This window comes from Hermetia illucens, chromosome 2 (assembly GCF_905115235.1).
Source record: "Hermetia illucens chromosome 2, iHerIll2.2.curated.20191125, whole genome shotgun sequence".
Lineage (NCBI taxonomy): Eukaryota > Metazoa > Arthropoda > Insecta > Diptera > Stratiomyidae > Hermetia > Hermetia illucens.
In genome coordinates, this window is record NC_051850.1 from 146838529 (window position 1) to 146859663 (window position 21135).

The 21135-nt window shown below is 41.9% G+C and overlaps 2 protein-coding genes across 2 annotated transcripts; one reads left to right on the forward strand and one right to left on the reverse strand.

Annotated features, from left to right (window-relative positions):
* Window positions 1-1690: 1690 nt before the first annotated feature.
* LOC119648149 (actin-related protein 3) lies at window positions 1691-9796 on the reverse strand. Its single transcript, XM_038049720.1, has 8 exons — window positions 9617-9796; window positions 9332-9512; window positions 9056-9262; window positions 2814-2921; window positions 2460-2751; window positions 2158-2402; window positions 2014-2097; window positions 1691-1955 (listed from the first exon to the last, which is right to left on the reverse strand). The coding sequence occupies exons 1-8, from the start codon at window positions 9658-9660 to the stop codon at window positions 1860-1862; spliced, it is 1257 nt and encodes a 418-aa protein (XP_037905648.1). The 5' UTR covers window positions 9661-9796; the 3' UTR covers window positions 1691-1859.
* A 295-nt stretch (window positions 9797-10091) lies between these two features.
* LOC119648150 (syntaxin-7) lies at window positions 10092-19348 on the forward strand. Its single transcript, XM_038049721.1, has 6 exons — window positions 10092-10548; window positions 10606-10675; window positions 10741-10885; window positions 18301-18531; window positions 18597-18752; window positions 18818-19348. Exons 1-6 carry the CDS (start codon window positions 10446-10448, stop codon window positions 18908-18910), a joined length of 798 nt encoding a protein of 265 aa, XP_037905649.1. The 5' UTR covers window positions 10092-10445; the 3' UTR covers window positions 18911-19348.
* Window positions 19349-21135: the final 1787 nt, after the last annotated feature.

Here is a 21135-nt window from a genome sequence, read left to right on the forward strand (position 1 = left end):
ATGATTCTAGCTTATATGATTGTACGGATCATCTGGGTTTTACTTCATAAGCTGCGGCTACTCTTAGACCAAATAAAAGAAGAACCTCGTCTAGAAGATAATTCTTTATTAATCCTTTCTATTATGTACAACCAAAACCTATGGTTACATATAGATTTGTACAAGCTGCAGTTTCGAGCCAAAATCTAACTAAGCAATGTGCTAGAACGCCTTTCTAATCTAGAGTCTTCGACATGAAGCCAGCATCCCAAAGGGGGTTAGAATCAGCTTGGAGCCAACTAGTGACCAACCTGTTGTTCGTGGGAACTAAGACAGGCACTTTTCCTACCCTTGAGTCGACTTTTATTTTAATTTTGTGTTTGCTAGAATCAGCAAAAAACATAATTGCCGACTATGCAATTGAGTACGGAAAGTTCAGATATCAATCTTAGCAATAAAAAAACGCAATTCATCAATATGCATGAAGTGCATAAAAATGTAGTGAAAACTGGTGGGCGTGCGAATACTCGGAGCGAAGCAGCATGGGAGATTCATTCGCTCTTTATACTGGCTCACTTCGGGATAGTGCTACTGTTACGTATCAAAAGTGTCTGAAGCTTTTGGGGTGGACTTTTCATATTACAACAGTAGGGACGGAAAATGAATTTTTGTTGAGGGTCACGTTCTTGTAATGGAAAGCTATTTTCGAACCTCTCTTCCTATAAACAATGATCATCTTACACTTTTGAGGAATGAGGGCTAATTTTCACTTGGAAGTATCGGTAATGCTTGTCCTAATATAAATTCAGATGAATTCGTCCGCGTGTCATATTCCTGCTGGGGGGTAGACGATGAGATTATCGGCATATTAAAGGATCGTGATTTGATAGGTTGGAAACGGACTTAGTGATGTTGTGATTTAAGGAACGAGAAGATGGTGCGGAACCAGCCATAATGGCACGTGAAGAAAAGAGCTGCTGCTGAACTTTAACTTGGGATTGCCGCCAGACTAAGGGATAGTTTACGTAGGTGCGGGTGGAAATCAACGGTGTTCTTAAACTTATGATTCAAGTCGAAGTCAATCTGTTGTAGGTGTTTTGCTAATAATCGCGAGCAAGAAACCTTTTTGAGGATTAAAAAATTATGCTCAACAGTGATCAAGACAGCGTTTTTTTATCACAGTGCTTATCGATTATTAGCATGATGGTCGGCTCAACGATTTTGGTAAACGTTGGCAAGATGGGCCTGTAGCTATAAGCAAAGAGAATTCACGGTTGCAGTGTATTTCTTCAGGGCATTGAGATTTTGTGAAGCCCTGGTTCCCTTTTTGTTCTTACTCTGCTTGATCAACTCACCGGGACGTTTCCTTTTTCAGTCAAGGAGACTTTTTGGGGCAGGCCATTATTACGACTGGTAACTTTGTTAGAACTCGGAGACATTTTTTTGGAATTCGTTAATGCGCCATATAGAGATGTAGATAGTTTTTGAAAAAGCAAAGAATTCAGTTATCGGGAAAATTAAGATCTTATTGCTAAAAACACTGATTGAAGTTTAATATTAGCATCGAAGATCTCTCCGTGGGATTTCCTGAGTAAGTAGGAGTGCATATCGATGCGATATTCGTATTGCAAAACTGAAAGGAGTGGAGAAAATGTTGGGAAAGCCCGCTTTGAGTTCCATTTTCACGACTGTTCAGAAAAACACAAATTTCAGCATATTATGACCTATTCAATTATATATTTGCAACGTTATCCATTCTTCAAATTTTAAACGCTTACATTATGAAAAACACATTTTAGCAATATTGTTCAAAGTTACATCATACACTTTTCTCTAAAAATTAATAGTGACATTGGAATGACTTTCGTTTTGATTGACAATTATGTCATGGTTCCAAACACTGGATTGTGACGGCAAATGCCTGGACCATATTCTTCGTAGGCAGCTTTTGTGTGACATACCTGGTAAAATTCGGGCTGCAAGAAACGATGAGTCATTAGATAACTTTACGAATGATTTGGAAACCTCACTTACCGTAGATGCTAACATACTTCCGCCAAACCAGACAGCATATCGTTGCATATGATGTGTAATAACTTGAACATCAATTGGTTTCGGCTGTGGAGTTTTAAAAGTCATCATCCTACCTTGAATGTGTGTAAATTTTAAAGGACTAACCTTAATACGACCTTCACTTAAATTCTCACTGATCCTGAGCCTTGTGTCGACTGATCGCTTGATATCTCGTTGAAGTCTTCGACCAAAGTCTTTGAACATGGTGGAACCGCCACTGAGCACAATATTGTTGTATAAAGGCCGTCTTACATCGATTGGGCAGTTTTGAATCACATTATCAACTATTTCGGACAATGGTATGGTGAAATCGGGGTTTGAAAATTCGGGATGGAAGAAAATTTCAGGGCCTGGAAATAATTTTTTATTATTGGAGAACTTCCTTCGAGTATTTACCAACAGCTCACCTAAGAATCTTTCATAACCAACGTCTACATTGAACGCTTGCTTTGTAACAGCATTGATGCCTTCGTAGTGACGGATCCATTTGCCGGGTTCAGTGTCATATTTTGCAAATTCTTTCGCAATATCGGGGCAGATGTAACAATGTTTTTCCTTAATAGCTTTGGCCGTTTCCAAGCTTTGTTCAGGTGGGATTCCTACTTCACGCTCCCTTAGCAAACTCTGGATGAAAGACGTAATATTGCGACCAGCGATTGGGATATGTTTGATACATGATCCAATTACATAACCCTCTGCCTGCGTTTTAAGTTTTTTCAGTGTGATCATTTGACTACAGCAAGATCGAAAAGTTTACTTACCACAGGGATAACGTGCGTCACACCATCACCACTATCGACAACAATGCCAGTAAGGGTTCTCTCCTCAACAGGCCTTGATGCCCAACTTGCTGCTAAAGCTAGAACTGCCTGCAAGTAAAAAACGTTTGAGTAATGGAATGATCCTTTGGAGAAAAAGTTGACTGCAGTTTGGGTAGGTTTGCTTTTGAAGTAAATGAATTAAAAGCACTACACTGGTAGATAAAGAGAGTCAAGAGGTGTTTCAGTTATAAAAGAACTGAATACGTTCCTCTATTGTCATCCACAGAGTCTTTTTGCTGTTATTATTCTTTCCCCCTCCATTTTTCAATGAGACTGCTCCAGTTTCATTACCATCACACCTAACGCTATGTAAGTGATAAGTGGTCAAAGGGTAGTATAGGTCCCAGGGCGAAACGTGGATTCGTACCCACGATGGAGCATAAAACTTGGGAAACTCTTGCTGAACCAACACCAACAGCTCCACTACCAAACCCTATCTCCATCTCCACGTGGTGACCACTGGGAGCTCTTTCTTAATGAAAAGCTGCAGACGGAGAAGGATGAAGGCAAGTCTCCCGCGCCTAAAAACGGGACAAATTGAACCAACTGGTCCTCCAGGTTGGGGGTTTGGTAGGGCTGACAACTCTACACGGAAAACAACTTGTTATGCAGCCACAATAGGAGTCTCGGACTTGACGAATTACACAACGACGAACCCGGCAATGACAAAGGAATAACGATTTGCGCATTTTCTCATGGAATGTGCGCTTTCTGTACAGAGATGAAGCTGCTGAGCAGCTAGCCGATACTCTGTCCCAATATAGGGTTGATGTAACAGCGTTGCAGGAGGTGCGTTTGTCAGGGATCGGTTTCCTGGAGAAGAGTCGCTACACCATATACAGGGTGCGGCAGCATAACTTCCTTTTTTAAAATGCGCGCCACTCAGTTAGTTAATGTCATAGCGGAGTGCTAGTGGTCTCGTTCAAGAGGGGATTCTGTAAAGTTTTGTCCCGATACGGTTCAGTCGCCATCATGCGTTGGAATAGTGAGGAGCGTGCCTTTGCCGTTGAGGTTTACTTTTCAAGCGGATGTTCGGTTATTGCAACACAGCGTGCATTTCGGAATCGCTTTAATTTAGCCCCGTTGGCTCCCGTCCCAGACCGTAAATCAATTGTTACATGGGTCACTACATTCAGACAAACTGCAAGTGCGACAAAAGGAAGAACTGGAGTCCCTCGGCCCGTTAGATCACCTGAGAACATTGAAGCAGTGAGAGCGTCAATGTTGCGATCGCCACGGCGTTCTGCGCGCAAACACGCATCTGCCCTTGGACTATCCGATCGTTCTGTGAGAAGAATTCTTCGTGATGATCTTCATTTTCATCCCTATAAGATGGCGATAGTGCAGGAACTTTCAGAACGTGATTTCAATTCTCGGATGAACGCGTGTGAGCTTCTTCTTGATGTCGTTCCCGAGGGTGCTATTGTTTTTTTAACGATGAATCCCATTTTCATTTGTGTGGGTCGGTTAACAAACAAAACATGCGCTACTGGGCTGACACCAACCCTCGAGAATTGCATTAAAAGCCTTTGCATTCACCCAAAGTCACAGTGTGGTGTGCAATTTCCTCAGCTGGAATAATTGGTCCCTGGTTTTTTGAGGAAAATGAGGTTACAATGATAGTGAATTCGGACCGGTATGTAAACATGCTACAGAATTTTTTCTTGCCACGGCTAGAAAATTTGGAGTTGGGGGACACTTGGTTCCAACAAGACGGTGCAACAGCACACACTTCAAGAGCATCGATGGCTGTTTTGAGGGAACACTTTCCAGAGCGCCTTATCTCAATTAGAGACGATTTGGAATGGCCGGCACGGTCTCCTGATCTGTCCCCTTGTGATTTTTTTCTATGGAGTTTTTTGAAATCCCGTGTTTATGTGAACCGTCCAAGAACCCTATAAGATTTGAAGACCAACATCCAAGAAGAAATTGCCAACATAACACCTGCTATGCTAACAAGAGTCATGACAAACGCCAGAAATCGGTTTACGCAATGTATGGAGAATGGGGGACGTCACCTAACAGATTTGATCTTCAAAACAATGTAAATAAAAACTTTAGACATGTACCTACATTATAAAAAATAAATAAATATTTTCCGATACATACAATAGTTTTTATTGAGTTTTGAAAAAAGGAAGTTATGCTGCCGCACCCTGTATTATAGTGGCCATCCAGTAAACTATGTGCTCGGAGTAGGTTTCTTAGTCAGCCAAAAAATGAGACCTGCTGTTATCGGCTTTGAAAACATGAACGAATGGCTATGCACTCTGCGCTTGCGAGGCAAATTTAGAAATATAAGCATCATTAATGTTCACGCCCCTACAGAGGAGACTGCAGAGTCGGAGAAGGATAACTTCTACAAGGCAGTAGAACGAACCCTTGAAGCCTGTCCCAGATATGATATCAAAGTTATACTTGTGGATTTTAACAGCGAAGTAAGGAAGAAGCCCGTATTCAGGCGATACGTTAGCTCCTATAGCTTACACCAAAATACAAATGATAACGGACTGCGGATCATTCAATTAGCAGTGTCACACGAAAGGATTGTTGGAAGTAGCTGGTTTGCGCGGAAAGCGGTCCACAAATATATGTGGGCCTCTTCAGATAGGACCACTTTCAACCAAATTGACCACATGCTGATTGAACGCCGCCACCTTTCAGCCTTGATGAATGTCAGAACTTATAGACTCGGATCACTATCTCGTTGGCATAGTTCTCCGAGTTCGAATTACGACACCACCTACAATCCCCTCTGACAATTAGATGAGAGTGAATACTTAAACCATCCACAACACAGTCCTCCGCAACACCTGTAAGAGGGAAATGGATACCGCAATAACCGCAGTCAAGAGGTCCTGGAGATGAAGCATCAACAAATGTTCTTTACAACGACCTGAAGAACGTTATCATTGATACGGCCACAAACATACTTGGCCCCAGCCGCAAGAAAAGTCGGAACGGCTGGTTCGACGTTGAATGTAAGCTCGCAACGGAACGGAAGAATGCCGCATACCGAGTAATGTTGCATTCTCAAAGAACGCAGGCACACGCAGAGATCTATCACGAGCTCCTTCGTACGGAGAAGCGACTTCACAGACGGAAAAGGAAGCCTGGGAGAACCAACTGGTCTATGAACTCGAAAAGTACAGGGTACAACCGCACCAGGCACGCAAGTTTTACTAACAAGTCAGCAGGATGAAGCCTTATACACCTCGATGCTCATCCTGCCGAGACAAAGAGGGAAATATGACTTCCGACAGAATGGGCATATTGGAGCGATGGGTTGAGTACTTTGATGAGTTACTGAACAACCAGAACATCGGCGAGTTGGAGGTCCCGCCAACTGAAGACGACGGACAAATATTCTCACAACCAAGTATAGGAGAAATGGTCCGTGCAATTCATCGGCTTGAAAATCATAAGTCGCCAGGAGCCAAAGGAATTACAGGTGAATTAGTTAAATATGGAGGCGATCAGTTACATCAAGTGGTTCATTAACTTGTACTCAAGGGATGGGACAGCCTGACGACTGGCAACGAGACATTATCTGTGCCGTACATAAAAAGGGAGACATCACACAGTGCAGCAATTATAGAGGTATCACGTCGCTGAGGTCGGATAGCCCCATACGCTCAGAACATCATTGGGCGATACCAAAGAGACCTCACTCCAGGCAAATCAGCAAAAGATCAAATTTTCTCTCTGCGGCAAGGAATGGAAAAACTGTTGGAATATGGACATCAGTTGCACCATCTATTCATCGGCTTTAAAGTCGCCTATGATAGCATAGCTGGGGTAAAACTGTACACGGCCATGAAAGAATTCGGTATCCCGACCAATGTGCGAGACCAGATACAAGCAGCAGGATCACTCTCAAGACCATTCGACATCAACAATGGTCTACGGAATCATGCGTCATGCGTCCTCTTTAACCTGGTCCTCGAGAAATTGATCCGTGATGCTGAGGTAAATGCGAGGGGTACGATCATCTTTAAGTCCACCCAACCACTATGCTGACGATATCGACATCATGGGAACAACGACCCGAGACGTACAAACTGCTTTCATCCAGATCGAGTAGGCGGCACAAGATCTTGGGCTGCACATCGATGAAGGTAAGACAAAACATATGGTGGCAACGTCAGCACCAAAAACCAACCAACCAGCAACATCAAATCGCACTGGTCAAACGGGAAAAATAAAAATAGGAGACTGCAACTTTGAGACCGTAGATAATTTCTCCTACCTAGGATTGAAAATCACAATCGATAACAACTACGATGATGAAATCCGCGCACGGTTGTTGTCAGCCAACAGAGCCTACTTCAGCTTACAAAGACTGTTCCGCTCGAAACGTCTCACCATAGGGTCAAAGCTCTTACTGTACAAGACTATGATCTTGCCAGTCCTCATGTATTCCTCGGAGACTTCTTAGCAAGAAGAATTGCGAACTCTTGGTCGCGTTCGAGAGAAGAATCGTCCGAAGAATTTTTGGCCCCCTACATGAGGATGGACGATTCCGTAGCCTACATAACGACGAAATATATGAGTGATACCGTGACCGTCCGATTGCGGATAAAATCCGGCTCAATAGGTTACGGTGGGCGGGTCACTTAGTCCACATGGATGAGGATGATCCAGTCCGGAAAGTCTATAAGGACAATATCTATGGTAGGAAAAGAAGACGAGGCAGACCCTGCCTGAGATGGAGCGATGGCGTAGGTCAGGACACCAGACAGCTTTTAGGGATATCGAATTGGTGGACCTCGGCGCAAAACCGGGATGTCTGGAGTTCCTTATTAAGGCACGCCTAGACCGGATACGGGTTGTTGCGCCATTGATGATGATGATTTGTGCGCTCCCTGTCGTCTCAAAGATAATAGCTAAAATAATTCTCGAACGCAGCGCTCTAGATCTCCTTTTTGTCGACTTCAAGAAGGCTTTCGACAGCCGCACCAGGGAATGCAATTGGAGTTCTCTACGCGGGAGAGGCAATTTGTGGTCCAAAATGGAGTCATTTTATTACGAATATTACTTCTTTCTATTTTCGGTGACGCTTTACATGCTGCTTTATCCGGAGGACGTGGAGGGTTTCAATGGACCACGATATCTTTTCTCAGATGTCTGGACTTCACTGATGTCATCTGCTCTCTCACCGAGTCCTGGACCTTGGTCAAATGGGTTCGAAATTTGGAAAGAGGGCTAAGTAGAATCGAAGTGAAGATGAACACTAATAAAACAAAGTTTCTCCGTGTGTCGAGTCATCGCAATCTTCTTATCTGCGTTAATTGGGAGAATACCGAAGGCGTCGATGAATCTGTATCGACGGCGTTACCGAACTAAATATCGCTCGACGTATTAACATCATTAAATCCGCTTTCTCTAAAATCTAGAGATGCAGTTAACTCACCAGCATCAAGTTGAGGCTCTTCTGTGTTAACGTTCTTTCCGTGTTGTTATATGGGCAGGGAAAGTGACCACCATTGTTAATCAAAAACTTCGATGTGTTATCAGTATCCGCTGGCCTAATACAATCTTGAACGATGAACTTCGTCGCACATGCCAATTACCCGCGGCGGTGTTGATCAGAAGGCAGAAGTCGCAGTGGATACATCACAGGGACATCCTTGAAAGAGCCAGAAGGGTGATTTCTGTGAGATCAGACATTGCAAATGCTCTATCTTGACTGCCTGACGCCACACGCCCGCATATGGGATAAAGACTACGCTATTAATCGGATGAGATTGGGTCGCTTCCGCTTCATTGGAAAAGTAAAGTGTAGAAACAGAGTCGCCGGGAAATCAACCTCATCTGGCAAAATCAAGTTTTTCCGCCATAATCACTTAACTCTAGAGTTTGATTTCAGTGTTTCATCTAGAATAGCTGGTCCCTATCGATATGATATCAAGAATAAACCTATTCCCATCTGGCGTGTCCGTTCACCTCCTTTTTAATCGAAGGTGCAAGAGCTCCAATTCATTCTAGATTATAACGACACCGTTTTTTCAGACCAAGCCATTTTCTTAGAAAACACATTTTTCGGGAAATCAATGAAAGCCTTTCCATTTGAATAAAGTAGGTTTCGAAGGAAAGGCAAATATAATAATATTTTCGATGTGGAGTCCTTAGTTCGCTACGAACATTTGCAAATCCTCCTCAAAGTATAAACACTAACTTACCTGAACAGCGATGTAAAGTCCAGGAACGTTGAACGTTTCGAACATAATTTCTGCCGTATATTCTCGGTTTTCGGGTGTATTAAGTGGCGGCTCAGTGAGTAGAAAGTAGTGATCCTCCGGCTCTGCCCGCAAGTACTTGAAAATGCATTGTTCCAAGAACCGTTCCATCAAGTCCCAATCCTCAACCAAGCCGTGTCTAACGGGGTACTGTAAACAAAGTGAATTTCACTCAGTATGGAACTGCTACATTAAGATAGAAGTTATAAAGGAACTCACCTTGACCGAATAGCCGGTGGCGTCGAACGCTTCGTCACCGATAAAAAAATCGAGATCTTCGACGCCTTTAGTCACACGCCTGGCATTCTGATCGCCAATTCGAGCGGACTCCTTAATAGCAATCGCCGACGGGATTATGAATTGTGGCTCCTTGTTTGCCGCAAAACCAAGTTTTGTGTATCTGAAGGAATGAAATGAAGAAAATAGAGATATTGGGATGATTGTAGATTAGCCGGAAGACCGATGACTAATACTCGTTTGTTATCAGACCCTTTTAGGACTTACCCCGTCCCTACATCAATTACACACGCTGGAAGTCGTCCTGCCATGACTTTTAACAATGGAACTAATGAGGTTTTTACTAATCTTCAACAAAAATTCAACAATTTTAACCACACCTTGCACTAAATGTGTCACTGACCAACTCCAGTCAGCAGGAGAACTTCAAAAGTCTTTCTGATTGGATTGAAGTACTAGATCTGTTGAATAGTCAATTTCAGCGCAGAGAGTGACAATTACTTTAGGTACTTAAGTACGAAATATTTATTCTAATTTTTCTACCTAAAAAGCATAAAATATTTGTAAAGATCTTATTAAAATGAAATAGTTGAAAAGGAAACCGTATTGTATTAGAAATTAAAGTTGAAATTTAACTACGAAGTGGGTCAAAAGGAAGAATATCATGAATTTTTAAAAACAGCTGATTTTATTTTCATACACTGTCACGAATTTGAAGAAAACACCCAACGATTCGTCAAACATTTGACATTTGGAAATTTGTCATCACGAAAGGTGTTGAAATATTTTTAAGATCTCGAATGTGTCGTGGAATTTCTTGTATATCGCGTTAATTAGATTTGTGGCTTATGGATTAGTAAGTAAAACAGAAATTGTGCATTCGATATCATTGTCCAGTGCTGTGAATACATTCCGAGGTCTAAAGTGCATTTGATTTTTCCTCTTTGACGCCTCTGCTGTCAAATTCTCTCCCCTGACCTTCCCAAAATTGTATCGACGTCGAAATTATCGAGTGCCATCCGCTTTGTTTGGTTCTGTTCTTTTCGTGTTTTCTGAGCGCAGCTGATAGCTAGTTACCGTAAGGAAATAATCGATCATGGATTCGTACAGTGAAACAGGCGGCGGTGGACTGAGCGAGGGAGAGTTTCAGAAGCTTGCACAGACGATTGCGACGAGCATACAGAAAATATTACAAAATGGTACGTGTTCCTGCTAATAGCGTATCCGAAAGAGACTTTAAAATGATCCGCTTTCAGTTTCTACTATGCAACGTATGGTCAACCAATTCAACACGCCGCAGGACTCGCCGGACCTCAAGAAACAACTGTAAATGCAAATGAGACCTCAATACTCGTTGTTTGTCGCTAACACCCATGAATATTTGCTTCCAGGCACCAGATTATGACTTACACTCGCCAGTTGGTTTCCGACACAGACAATCTTCTGAAGGAGATCGAAAAATGCAAGGAGCGGCATCTGAAAATCCAGCGGGACCGCCTGGTCGATGAATTCACCTCAGCTTTAACCGCATTCCAGGTATGACGGGACTTCGAGGGGGGAAGGAATTGCATGTGACTCACTTTCAATTTTTTATCTCGATGTCAGCTTTTTGAAAGATTTGTTTGATAACGCCCAGCGTTTGTTTATTATGAGTTATCTTGCGCAGTTTCTGTGGAGGCGCTGATGCAGGAAAATCTGCTGCGAATGTTGGCACAATTTGAGAATAATTTGAGGGTCATATGTTTGCAGAGCGCGGCCACTTATCTGCCTCTTGTTTACTAATTCCAGTGCGATGTGTCGTCGTAATATATTGTGGAGATAGAGAAACGCAAATCGCGTTAAATTGTTACGCGGGGTCTGCGCTAATTGGATTAAGACTTATTTCAATTGCAAGAAATTGACAAACTTGTTGCATTGGCCTCGAAGCTGCGTCTTTTGTTGGCTTTTTCCAATGACGGTTTACTTTGAGGTTTATATGAGTTCAAAGCGATGAAATGCAATCCAAGTTAACGCCATAAAGTTCGATGTTTTGAGTTATTGATATCAGATTTGATTTGCTTTGTTTAGTTATCTTTATTGTTTTGAATAATTACAGACAAAATGAGACCTGGCGAGAACGCGGAGATAGATTGAATCCGTATTTCTTTTGTTTAGCAGTAATTACTTGGGTTTTGCGTCATTTGGTATCCAACCTTCATACATTCTACTAGCGATTGACAGCCATTAACCGCTTAAAACTTTATAGGGAAATGTAGGAACAGATGGAATTATAAGAAACCTTGAAAATTTGGACGACAATGTTCGACTGTATAATATTTATTTAAGAACGGGGAGGGGCAATTTCAGCATTTCATGAATCTAGTTCTGCCGAAGTTCTGTAAATTTCCAATGATATAATAGCCAAGAAGCAGATGCACAAACTTTCTAATTTAACGGGGATTTATTGCAATAATTCTTATATTGTCTAGAGTCTACGAGGCTATTGGTCACAAAAACCAAATAGTCCACGCGAGAAGGCTTGAACGAATACATAAAAACCATCCAAGTTATTAATCATTAGGAATAACTGGGAATTATCAGGCTGAAAGCTAATATGATGACGGTGTTCAAACATATACAAATAGCTCATCATCATTATTAACGGCGCAACAACCGGTACCCGGTCTAGTCCTGTCTTAAAAGGAAATCCAGACACCCCGTTTTGCACCGAGGTCCACCAATTCGATATCCCTAAAAGCTGTCTGGCTTCTTAACCTACGTCATCGCTCTATCTCAGGCAGGATCTGCCTCGTCTTCCTTTTCTACGATAGATATTTCCCTTATAGACTTTCCGGGCTGGATCATCCTTATCCATAAGGATCAAGTGACCTAGCCACCGCAACCTGTTGAGCCAGGTTTTATTCCCGACCAGACGGTCGTGGTATCGCTCATATATTTCGTCGTTATGTAGGCTATAGAATCGTCCATCCTCATGTAAGGCCAAGAGTTCGCAATTTTTTTTGCTAAGAACCCAAGTCTCCGAGGAATACATAAGGGCTGGCAAGAGTACAGTCTTGTACGGCAATAGCTTTGACCCTATGGTGAGACGTTTCGAGCGAAACAGTTTTTGTAAGCTGAAATAGGCTCTGTTGGCTGCCAAAAACCTTGCGCGGATTTGATCGTCAGCAATTATCGGTTGAGATTTTCGACCCTAGATAGGGGAAATTTTCAACGGTCTCAAGGTTGTAGTCTCCTATCTTCATTGTTTTCGTTTGACCAATGCGATTCGATGCTGTTCGTTCTTTCGGTTTTGGTTTTGGTACTAACATTGCCACTATGTACTTCGTTTTTCTTTTATTAATGTGCAGCCCAAGATCTCGCGCCGCTTGCTCGATCTGGATGAAGCTAGACTGTACAACTCGGGCTGTTCTTCCAATGATGTCAATATCGTCAACGTAGGCCAGTAGCTGGGTGGACTTGACATTTACATCGGCATCGCAAATCACTTTTTCCAGGGCCAGGTTAAAGAGGGTATCCCCTTGTTGTAGACCGTTGTTGATGTTGAATGGTCTCGAGAATGATCCCGCTGCTTTTACCTGGCCTAGGACATTGGTCAGGGTCAACCTAGTCAGTCTTATCAGTTTCGTTGGGATACCGAATTCTCTCATGGCCGTGTAGAGTTTTACCCTGGCTATGCTGACATAGGCGGCTTTAAAGTCGATGAAAAGATTGCGCAACTGATGGTCATATTCCAACAGTTTTTCCATCGTTTGTCGCAGAGAGAAGATCTGATCTATTACTGATTTGCCTGGAGTGAAGCCTCTTTGGTATGGACCAATGATGTTCTGGGCGCATAGGGCTTTCCGGCCTAGCAAGATAGAGGAGAATATCTCATAGATGGTACTCAGCAACGTGATATCTCTATAATTGCTGCACTGCGTGATATCTCCCTTTTTATATATGAGACAAATAATGCTTCTTTGTCAGTCGCCAGGCATTGATTCGCTGTCCCATACCTTGAGCAGTTGATGAATCACTTGGTGTAACTGGTCGCCTCCATATTTAACTAATTCGGCTGTGATTCCATCGGCTCATGGGGACTTATGATTTTTAAGCCGATGAATCGCACGGACTGTTTCTTCTATGCTTGGTGGTGGCAGTATTTGTCTACCGTCTTCAGTTGACGGGACCTCCAACTCGCCGATGTTTTGATTGAGCAGTTCATGAAAATAATTCAGTGAAATCGCTTCTCCGCTCGACGGAGTTCGTGATAAGTCTCTGCGCGTGCCCGCGTTCTTTGAGAATGCTTCATTGCTCGGTATGCGGCATTCTTCCGTTCCGTTGCTAGTTTACATTCATCGTCAAACCAGTCGTTCCGATTTTTCTTGCAGCTGGGGCGAAGTATGTTTGTGGCCGTATCAATGATAACGTTCTTCAGGTGGTTCTGAAGATCATTTGTGGATGTTTCATCTCCAGGATCTCTGTTGACTGCGGTTATTGCGGCGTCAATTTCGCTTTTGTAGGTGTTGCGGAGGGCTACGTTGTGAATGGCTTCAGTATTCACACTCACCTGATTGTCAGAGGGGATTGTAGGTGGTGTCGTAATTCGGAGCACTATGCCAACGAGATAGTGATCCGAGTCTATATTGGCTCTCCTATATGTTCTGCCATTCATCAAGGTTGAGAGGTGACGGCGTTCAATCAGCACGTTGTCAATTTGGTTGAAAGTGGTTTCGTCTGGAGGGGCCCATGTATGTTTGTGGACCGCTTTCCGCGCAAATTAGGTATTTCCAACAACCATTTCGTGCGATACTGCTAACTCGATAGTCCGCAGTCCGTTATCATTGGTCTCCCTATGTAAGCTTTGGGAGCCGACGCCTGAATACGGGTTCTGTCCCTACTTGACTGTTGAAATTTCCAAGTATGATTTTGATATCATACTTGGGACAGGCTTCGAGGGTCCGCTCAACTGCCTCGTAGAAGGTTATCTTTCTCCGACTCTGTAGTCTCCTCTGCAGGGCGGTGGACGTTTATGAAGCTTATATTTCTAAACTTGCCTCGCAAACGCAGAGTGCATAACCTTTCGTTTATATTTTCAAAGCCGATAACAGCAGGTTTCATTTTTTGGCTGAAGCCTACTCCGAGCACACGGTTTACTGGATGGCCACTATAATATGTGGTATAGCGGCTCTTCTCCAAGAAACCGGTCCCTGTCCATCGCATTTCTTGTAACGCTGTTACATCAGCCTTATATTGGGACAGGGTATCGGCTAACTGCTCAGCAGTATTTGGTCTGTACGGGGAGCGTACGTTCTATGAGAAAATACGCAAATCGTTAATCCGTTGTCGTTGCGGGGTTTGTCGTTGTAAAATCCATCCTGTCCGAGGCTCCTTCCGTGGCTTCATAACATCGGTTTTCCCTGTAGGGTTGTCAGCCCTACCCAATCCCCAATGTGGAGGACCAGTGAGTACATTTTGTCCCATTTTTAGGCGCAGGAGACTCGCCTTCATGCTTCTCCGTCTGCAGTTTTTCATGAAGAAAGAACTCCCAGCGATCACCACGTCGAGGTGGAGATAGGGTTTGGTAGTAGAGCTATTGGTGTTGGTTCAGCATCGCACCATCAGTCCCCAACATCTTTAAGTTCTTGGAAAGATCACGAGAGAATGTCGAGAGGTGTCAATGGAAGACCACAACTTAAATTTACGCAGACATATATTGAAAATTTCTGAAAAACCCACGGGATAATTATTAAGATAAGCAACATCAGTGAATGAATCCAGAATAAATGGTGGACATCGTAACTCAACGACATCTGTTGTCAAGGAAGGTGATGGACCCGCCGCGTTAGAAAATAACTATATGATTTTTACGCCGAAGGAGTGGTTCATCTGCCCAATTAACATATCCGTTGGCGAAAAAAAGGAATGCCCATTATTAATGATAGTAGTTTAAAAATCGAATTCTCATAAGGCGGAAAAGAAAATGCGGTGATTGGCTGACATTTCATGTGATATCACTAGGCGAGTAGTTTGAGTCTTAGTTATGTAAAAGCAGGGAAAATGTTATGTGGTTACGTGAAAGGGCAATTCGACAATTTACCTTACGTTTCGGAATGGAAATGGCGGAATTTGGGGGTATAGTACACTTTGAGTATGAAATATCTAGCAATGATTAATCGAAAGCAAATGCTTTTACAATGTTACGCTTTACACTATGAGGCTAAGAAAAAATCAAAGAATCCGATTTAAATGACGATTGGATTTCTGTCACACGCTGTACCTTGCACCGTCCTACTATCAACTCCTCCCCTTAATTGCACATTCCGACAAAGGAAATTTGATCAAAATATTTGAGCGGAAAAATGTTGAATTCGGGCCAGTGAATTAAGTTGCATGCAGTTAGGTGCAACCGTGAGTTATATGAGTTATTTAACTAAACAGTAGCATCAAAACATATTGAATTTCACGTGGTGGTAATCAACTTTTTCTCAATATATCGAATTAGTCTGTGGGTCTGGCCTTAGAGTTGCCGTAAGGATACTACCCTTCAGTCACTAAAAGATCTAAATGTCCTCTCACTGCAATTAGACAGTATGTTGCTCCCACAATTCTGGGCCTGGCGAGCCCATATATGGGCTAGGCTTTGTTGTCTTCTCGGTAAAATTAATTTAATGACCAATTTCGAGCTGACTTGTAAAAAGGCGTGTTATTTTTTTCAACAAGAGCCTTGTACACCTTATCTGAGGTAATTTTTGTCTACTTACCTTGTGCATCGTAACTTCATAGGTAGTGTCTCATGGGTGCTTTAGGACAGGACATCTTGTAGCATTTTCTCTGGTCGTCTCGTTTACCTTGCTTAAGGATAAATTTTAACTTTCGTTGTTCTAGCCCCTGGCGATCCCGTTTTTTTCTTACCCTTTGGAGAGACACCTTAGGAGGACACGATGACCTGAGCGTCTCAATCTCTTGGTTCTACTAGTATGCTAAATTTCTAAAAGCGTGGTTACGGTATGGTAGCGTGGTTAACTCTTGAGACAACTGCCTTACCTTGTTATCGCTCAAAAACTTTCGCGGACCAGCTGTCAATATTGGATCACTTGGTGCGGGAGTGCCTTCTACTGTCATTTTCTCCGGCTGTATATGTGGAGACCGTTGATTTTCGTTTTAAGTAAACAGGCTTCTGAGAGCAGCATGGTGTCTTGAATGATGTAGTCACCACATGCCACTACCCGATGCATTTCAATCAAGTAACACTGCACAATTTGGATACGGTTAGCAAGGTCTGTAAAATCAGGAGCTAAAACAGATGGGCACTATGAAATTCCACGCATACAGCGGGTGGCATACATGCAAAAGGGGGGTTTAAAAAATTTTTTCACCGGATGTAGTCATGTGGGGTATCAAATGAAAGGTCGTACTTAGCACTTTCCGAAACTGATATTAGTTATGATGTGAATTGTAGTGCTCGAGTAAGGAGGCAAAATGTGCACACTTGTACGCACTACACAGGAGTCATTTTCGGAAAGTACTCAACCCTAAAATCCAAAAAAAAAATCAGGGTGGTGCACTTAGTTTAAATCTAGGCCTCAAAGTATGTCCCATTCCGATATCTGCTTAAATAAACTTACTAATAGTATATAACTAACTTTTATAAATTGACTGAAAAAACCCCTTAAGTTCATCCTAGGAATACCAAATTTTGCAGCATAGAGAACAATATCCTGCATACACACGCCAAATTTCATAAAAATTGGGCTATTAACGCCAAAGTTATAGTAGTTTAAACTTAGCAATTTCGTGTGAATTTACTGCTTCTAAAGCCATGCAAATAAGATGCTGACGTCATAATTAACTAGAATAATTGATAATCCCGTGAAATATTAAAATTCCATTCATGAAGAATCTACTTTTCGCCAACCTTTTTTTGTATCTATTGTTCTTTACATTTGCTAATAATATTAAACTATGAATTTGAACCATGTGAGGTTGACTATTATCAATACAGTACTTTTCACCAAATGATTTATTTAAATCGTTTCCTAAAAAATAGAGGGCAATGGAATTTTTAACAATGTGACATGGAACTGTCATTCACTCGTCGCTCCACACATCTTCTTTTTCTTCAGCCTTTGTCCCGTTCACAAAAGGGGTCGGCTCGTCGTTATCGTTTTCGCTATTTTATTTTATCAAATGCCTGATCTGGATGTAATCACGGGCTTTTAAATCCCCATACAATTTATCCAGCCACCATTGTTTCACCCGGCCTTTTAGTGGCTTACCATCGTCTTCAGTGTTCTTCGCAAGTGAATTTTCATTAGTCTCTCTCGCAATTTTTCCACGATCTATGCAACCCCATATCGACCGCGGATATCCTCATTTCGGATGTGGTCAAAACGTGTCATGCCACTAGTACAACGCAGCACCTTCGTCTCCAATACCGCAAGACGCCGTTGTCTCAGAACCATAGAGAGCGACAGGACGGACGACATTGCGGTAAATTTTAGATTTGAGACGTTCGCTGATACGTCGATCACAAAGAACACCAGTTGTGGAATACAACTTTATTCAGGTTGCGTTTCTTAACTCAGTTCTCCATTGGCTGATTGCATTGACCCGAGATATTTAAATCGTTCAGTTCTGTTAACGGCAGTGACCTGCTCAGAACTGAGCGATTTAAATATCTCGAGTCAATGCTATCATCCAATGAAGAACTGCGTTATGCTCCTCACATAGGGAAACACAAAACCTCTTATACCTGAAGGATCAAGCTTCCGGTTTCCCGACTTGTTGTTTCTTTTTTTTCTACCAATCCGCAATTAAAATTCGAACGTTATTTTGAAGTAATAATTATTAAGAATTTTCAGATTCTTTTTTCATGAGAAAATATGAAGTTCTGTTTAAATTACATAATTATCGAGCCTACTGTAAAAATATAATTAGATTTCCATGCTAACCATATTAATTGTTTGCAGCTCGTTCAGCGAAAAACCGTGGATATTGAAAAGAATGCCGTTCGTCAGGCTAGAGCGAATTCCTACAACATTAGCAAACCGCCCGGATCGAATAACAATAGTCAAGGCAGTAATAAATCGTTTTTCGAAGATAATTTCATTAATCGCAAGGGGCCAACACAGACTCAAATGCAAGAGGAAATCGACCTACAGGCACTTGAGGAGCAAGAGCGGGCTATTCGCGAATTAGAAGTATGTATTTACCATTTTTGCCGCTTACATAACTTTCGAAAGTTGATCATTGAATTTTATGTTAGGACAATATTGCTGGCGTAAACGAAATTTACAAAAAACTTGGTGCTATGGTCTATGAACAAGGCATGGTTGTTGACTCAATTGAATCGTCCGTCGAACAAACAAGCGTTTTTGTTTCTTCCGGAACGGAGAATCTACGGAAAGCAAGCCATTACAAGGTTATATAAAAATTGAGTGCAAATAAACAATTTTATTCAAAAACAATTTTTTGCTCTACTTACAGAACAAATTGCGGAAGAAGAAGCTAATTTTGGCGTTGATTCTGCTCGGGGTGTTAGCAATTCTTATTGGTATTATCGTCTGGCAGTCTAAGTAATACTGGCTCGAAAAAAGACATAAAATTGGGGCGAGAGTAATGAAAAGAAATGTGATGTTAAGAATTGCTATTATTACGTCTACTATATTAAAAGGATGAGATGTTACAAAGAGAAAGGCAAATTATTATATGTAATATTGTATTAGGTGTAAGATGCAAACTAACTTTTAGCGGATGATCAACAACAAATAATAACTTTTAAAGAAAACAAGTAAAGTAGGTAAACGATTTATGCGAATAGACGCAGATATTACAATGAGAGCTTGGATTCGAGGTGTTAGTATGATGAGTTCGGAAACGATGTTTAGAGATTTCATGTCACGTTGCTGTCATACGTCCTGCTATTGATCATCGTTATCATTTGTACATAAAATAAAATAACTAATCAAACATTTATCATATATTTATTATTTTAATAAATTATCCACAACGATAAAATCTGATTTTCATTTTGGCAAAAGATTTTTGTAGAGAATTTGTTCACTTCCGTAGGCACTTGTTGTGTCCGTTGAAATTTTTTTTCGGACCGCTAATTTCTTTATTATAGTTTTTTGGTTTGAGTTCTGACAAGACGAGAACATATCCGCACAGTTGAACGCATAATGTTGTCACTGACTGAGCAGTTTGAATACAAGGTGTGTCAATTTAAAGTTAAATTAATGTGAATCTTCGACATATTTGTATATAAATTGAGTTGCAGATTCAAATATTAATGCTATGGAAATAATGTTGTAAAGGGAGTGCCATGGTAACCGCAAACCATTGGGTTGTTGATGTTTCTGTACATGATTTATTATGTGACGCCGCATATGGCCGCGCTCTTCTCGCTCTTCTTACTAATTCAAGAATATTTGCTGCCATCAAACGACAACATTAAAATATGTATAATTAATAGTCGAAGTAATTATGATTAAATTCGGTGTTATCTTCTTCTTTCTCTTCAGCCTTTGTTCCGTTCACGAACGGGGTCGGCTCGTCGTGATCGGTTTCTTTTGGCTCGAATGCCTGATATGGGCGCAATCTCGAGGCTTTTAAATCCCCATCCAGCGTGTCAAGCCACCTTTGTTTCGGCCGGCCTTTTGGTCGTTTACCGTCCACTTCGATGTTTAGACCAATCTTGGCAAATGAATTCTCGTTAGTACGAATTGCATGCCTCTCCCCCAATTTTTCCACGATCGGTGCAACCCCATAACGATCGCGGATATCCTCATTTGGGATGTGACCAAAACGTGTCACGCCACTAGTCCAACGCAACATCTTTGTCTCCACTATCGCAAGACGCCGTTCATTGTCTTTTATAGTCGGCCGACACTCAGAACCATAAAGGGCGACAGGGCGGACGACATTGCGATAAATTTTAGATTTGAGACGTTCGTAGATACGTCGATCACAAAAAACACTAGTTGTGGAATCCAGGTTGCGTTAATGCGTGAAGCAATTTCATAGCGCAGTTCTTCATTGGCTGATAGCGTTGACCCGAGGTATTTAAATCGCTCAGTTCTGGGCAGATTACTGTCGCTGACAGTGATTATGCCTGTTTCATGTGGATCGGTCGTCAACATTTTTTTTTTGTTTAGATTCAATCTAAGCATGAGGCGATCATTCCATTTTTGGATAATTTGCTCCAGATCATTTTTGCTATTAGATACTAGGAAAACATCGTCTGCATAAAGCAGTGTATAGGGCGCTGGACATTGGATGCCGCGTGTGCCAGTGCCCATAACAAGAGCAAAGAGTAGTGGTGAGAAGGCGCTTCCTTGGTGAAGATCAACAGAGACACGAAGTGGTTTTGATACACCCGCCACACTTTGAACTATACTTTTCGAATCGTGGTAGAGCAATTGAACCCAGCGCACGAGTTCTTCTGGCACTAAGTGTTGTCGTAAAACATACCAGAAGAGTTCGTCTGGCGCACGGTCAAACGCTTTCTCTAGATCCAGAAATGCAATGTAATCGCCCAGCGTGTTTTGCGTCAGTAGTTCCGCAGGTTTTGAAAAGGCCGGCTTGATTCACGGTTATTTCAATGATTTCGCGAATACGGTTGTCAAGAATGCGCTCCAAAATCTTCATGGTATGGGAAAGTAACCGGATCGGAGGGTAATTTGAATATTCTGCTGGACTATCTTTCTTTTTCCATATTGGAACTGTGGTACTTTCTTGCCAGTCAGATGGTGTTCAAATACGAAATAAACTTGTTTTTCCACGCATTTTGACAATGGCATTTG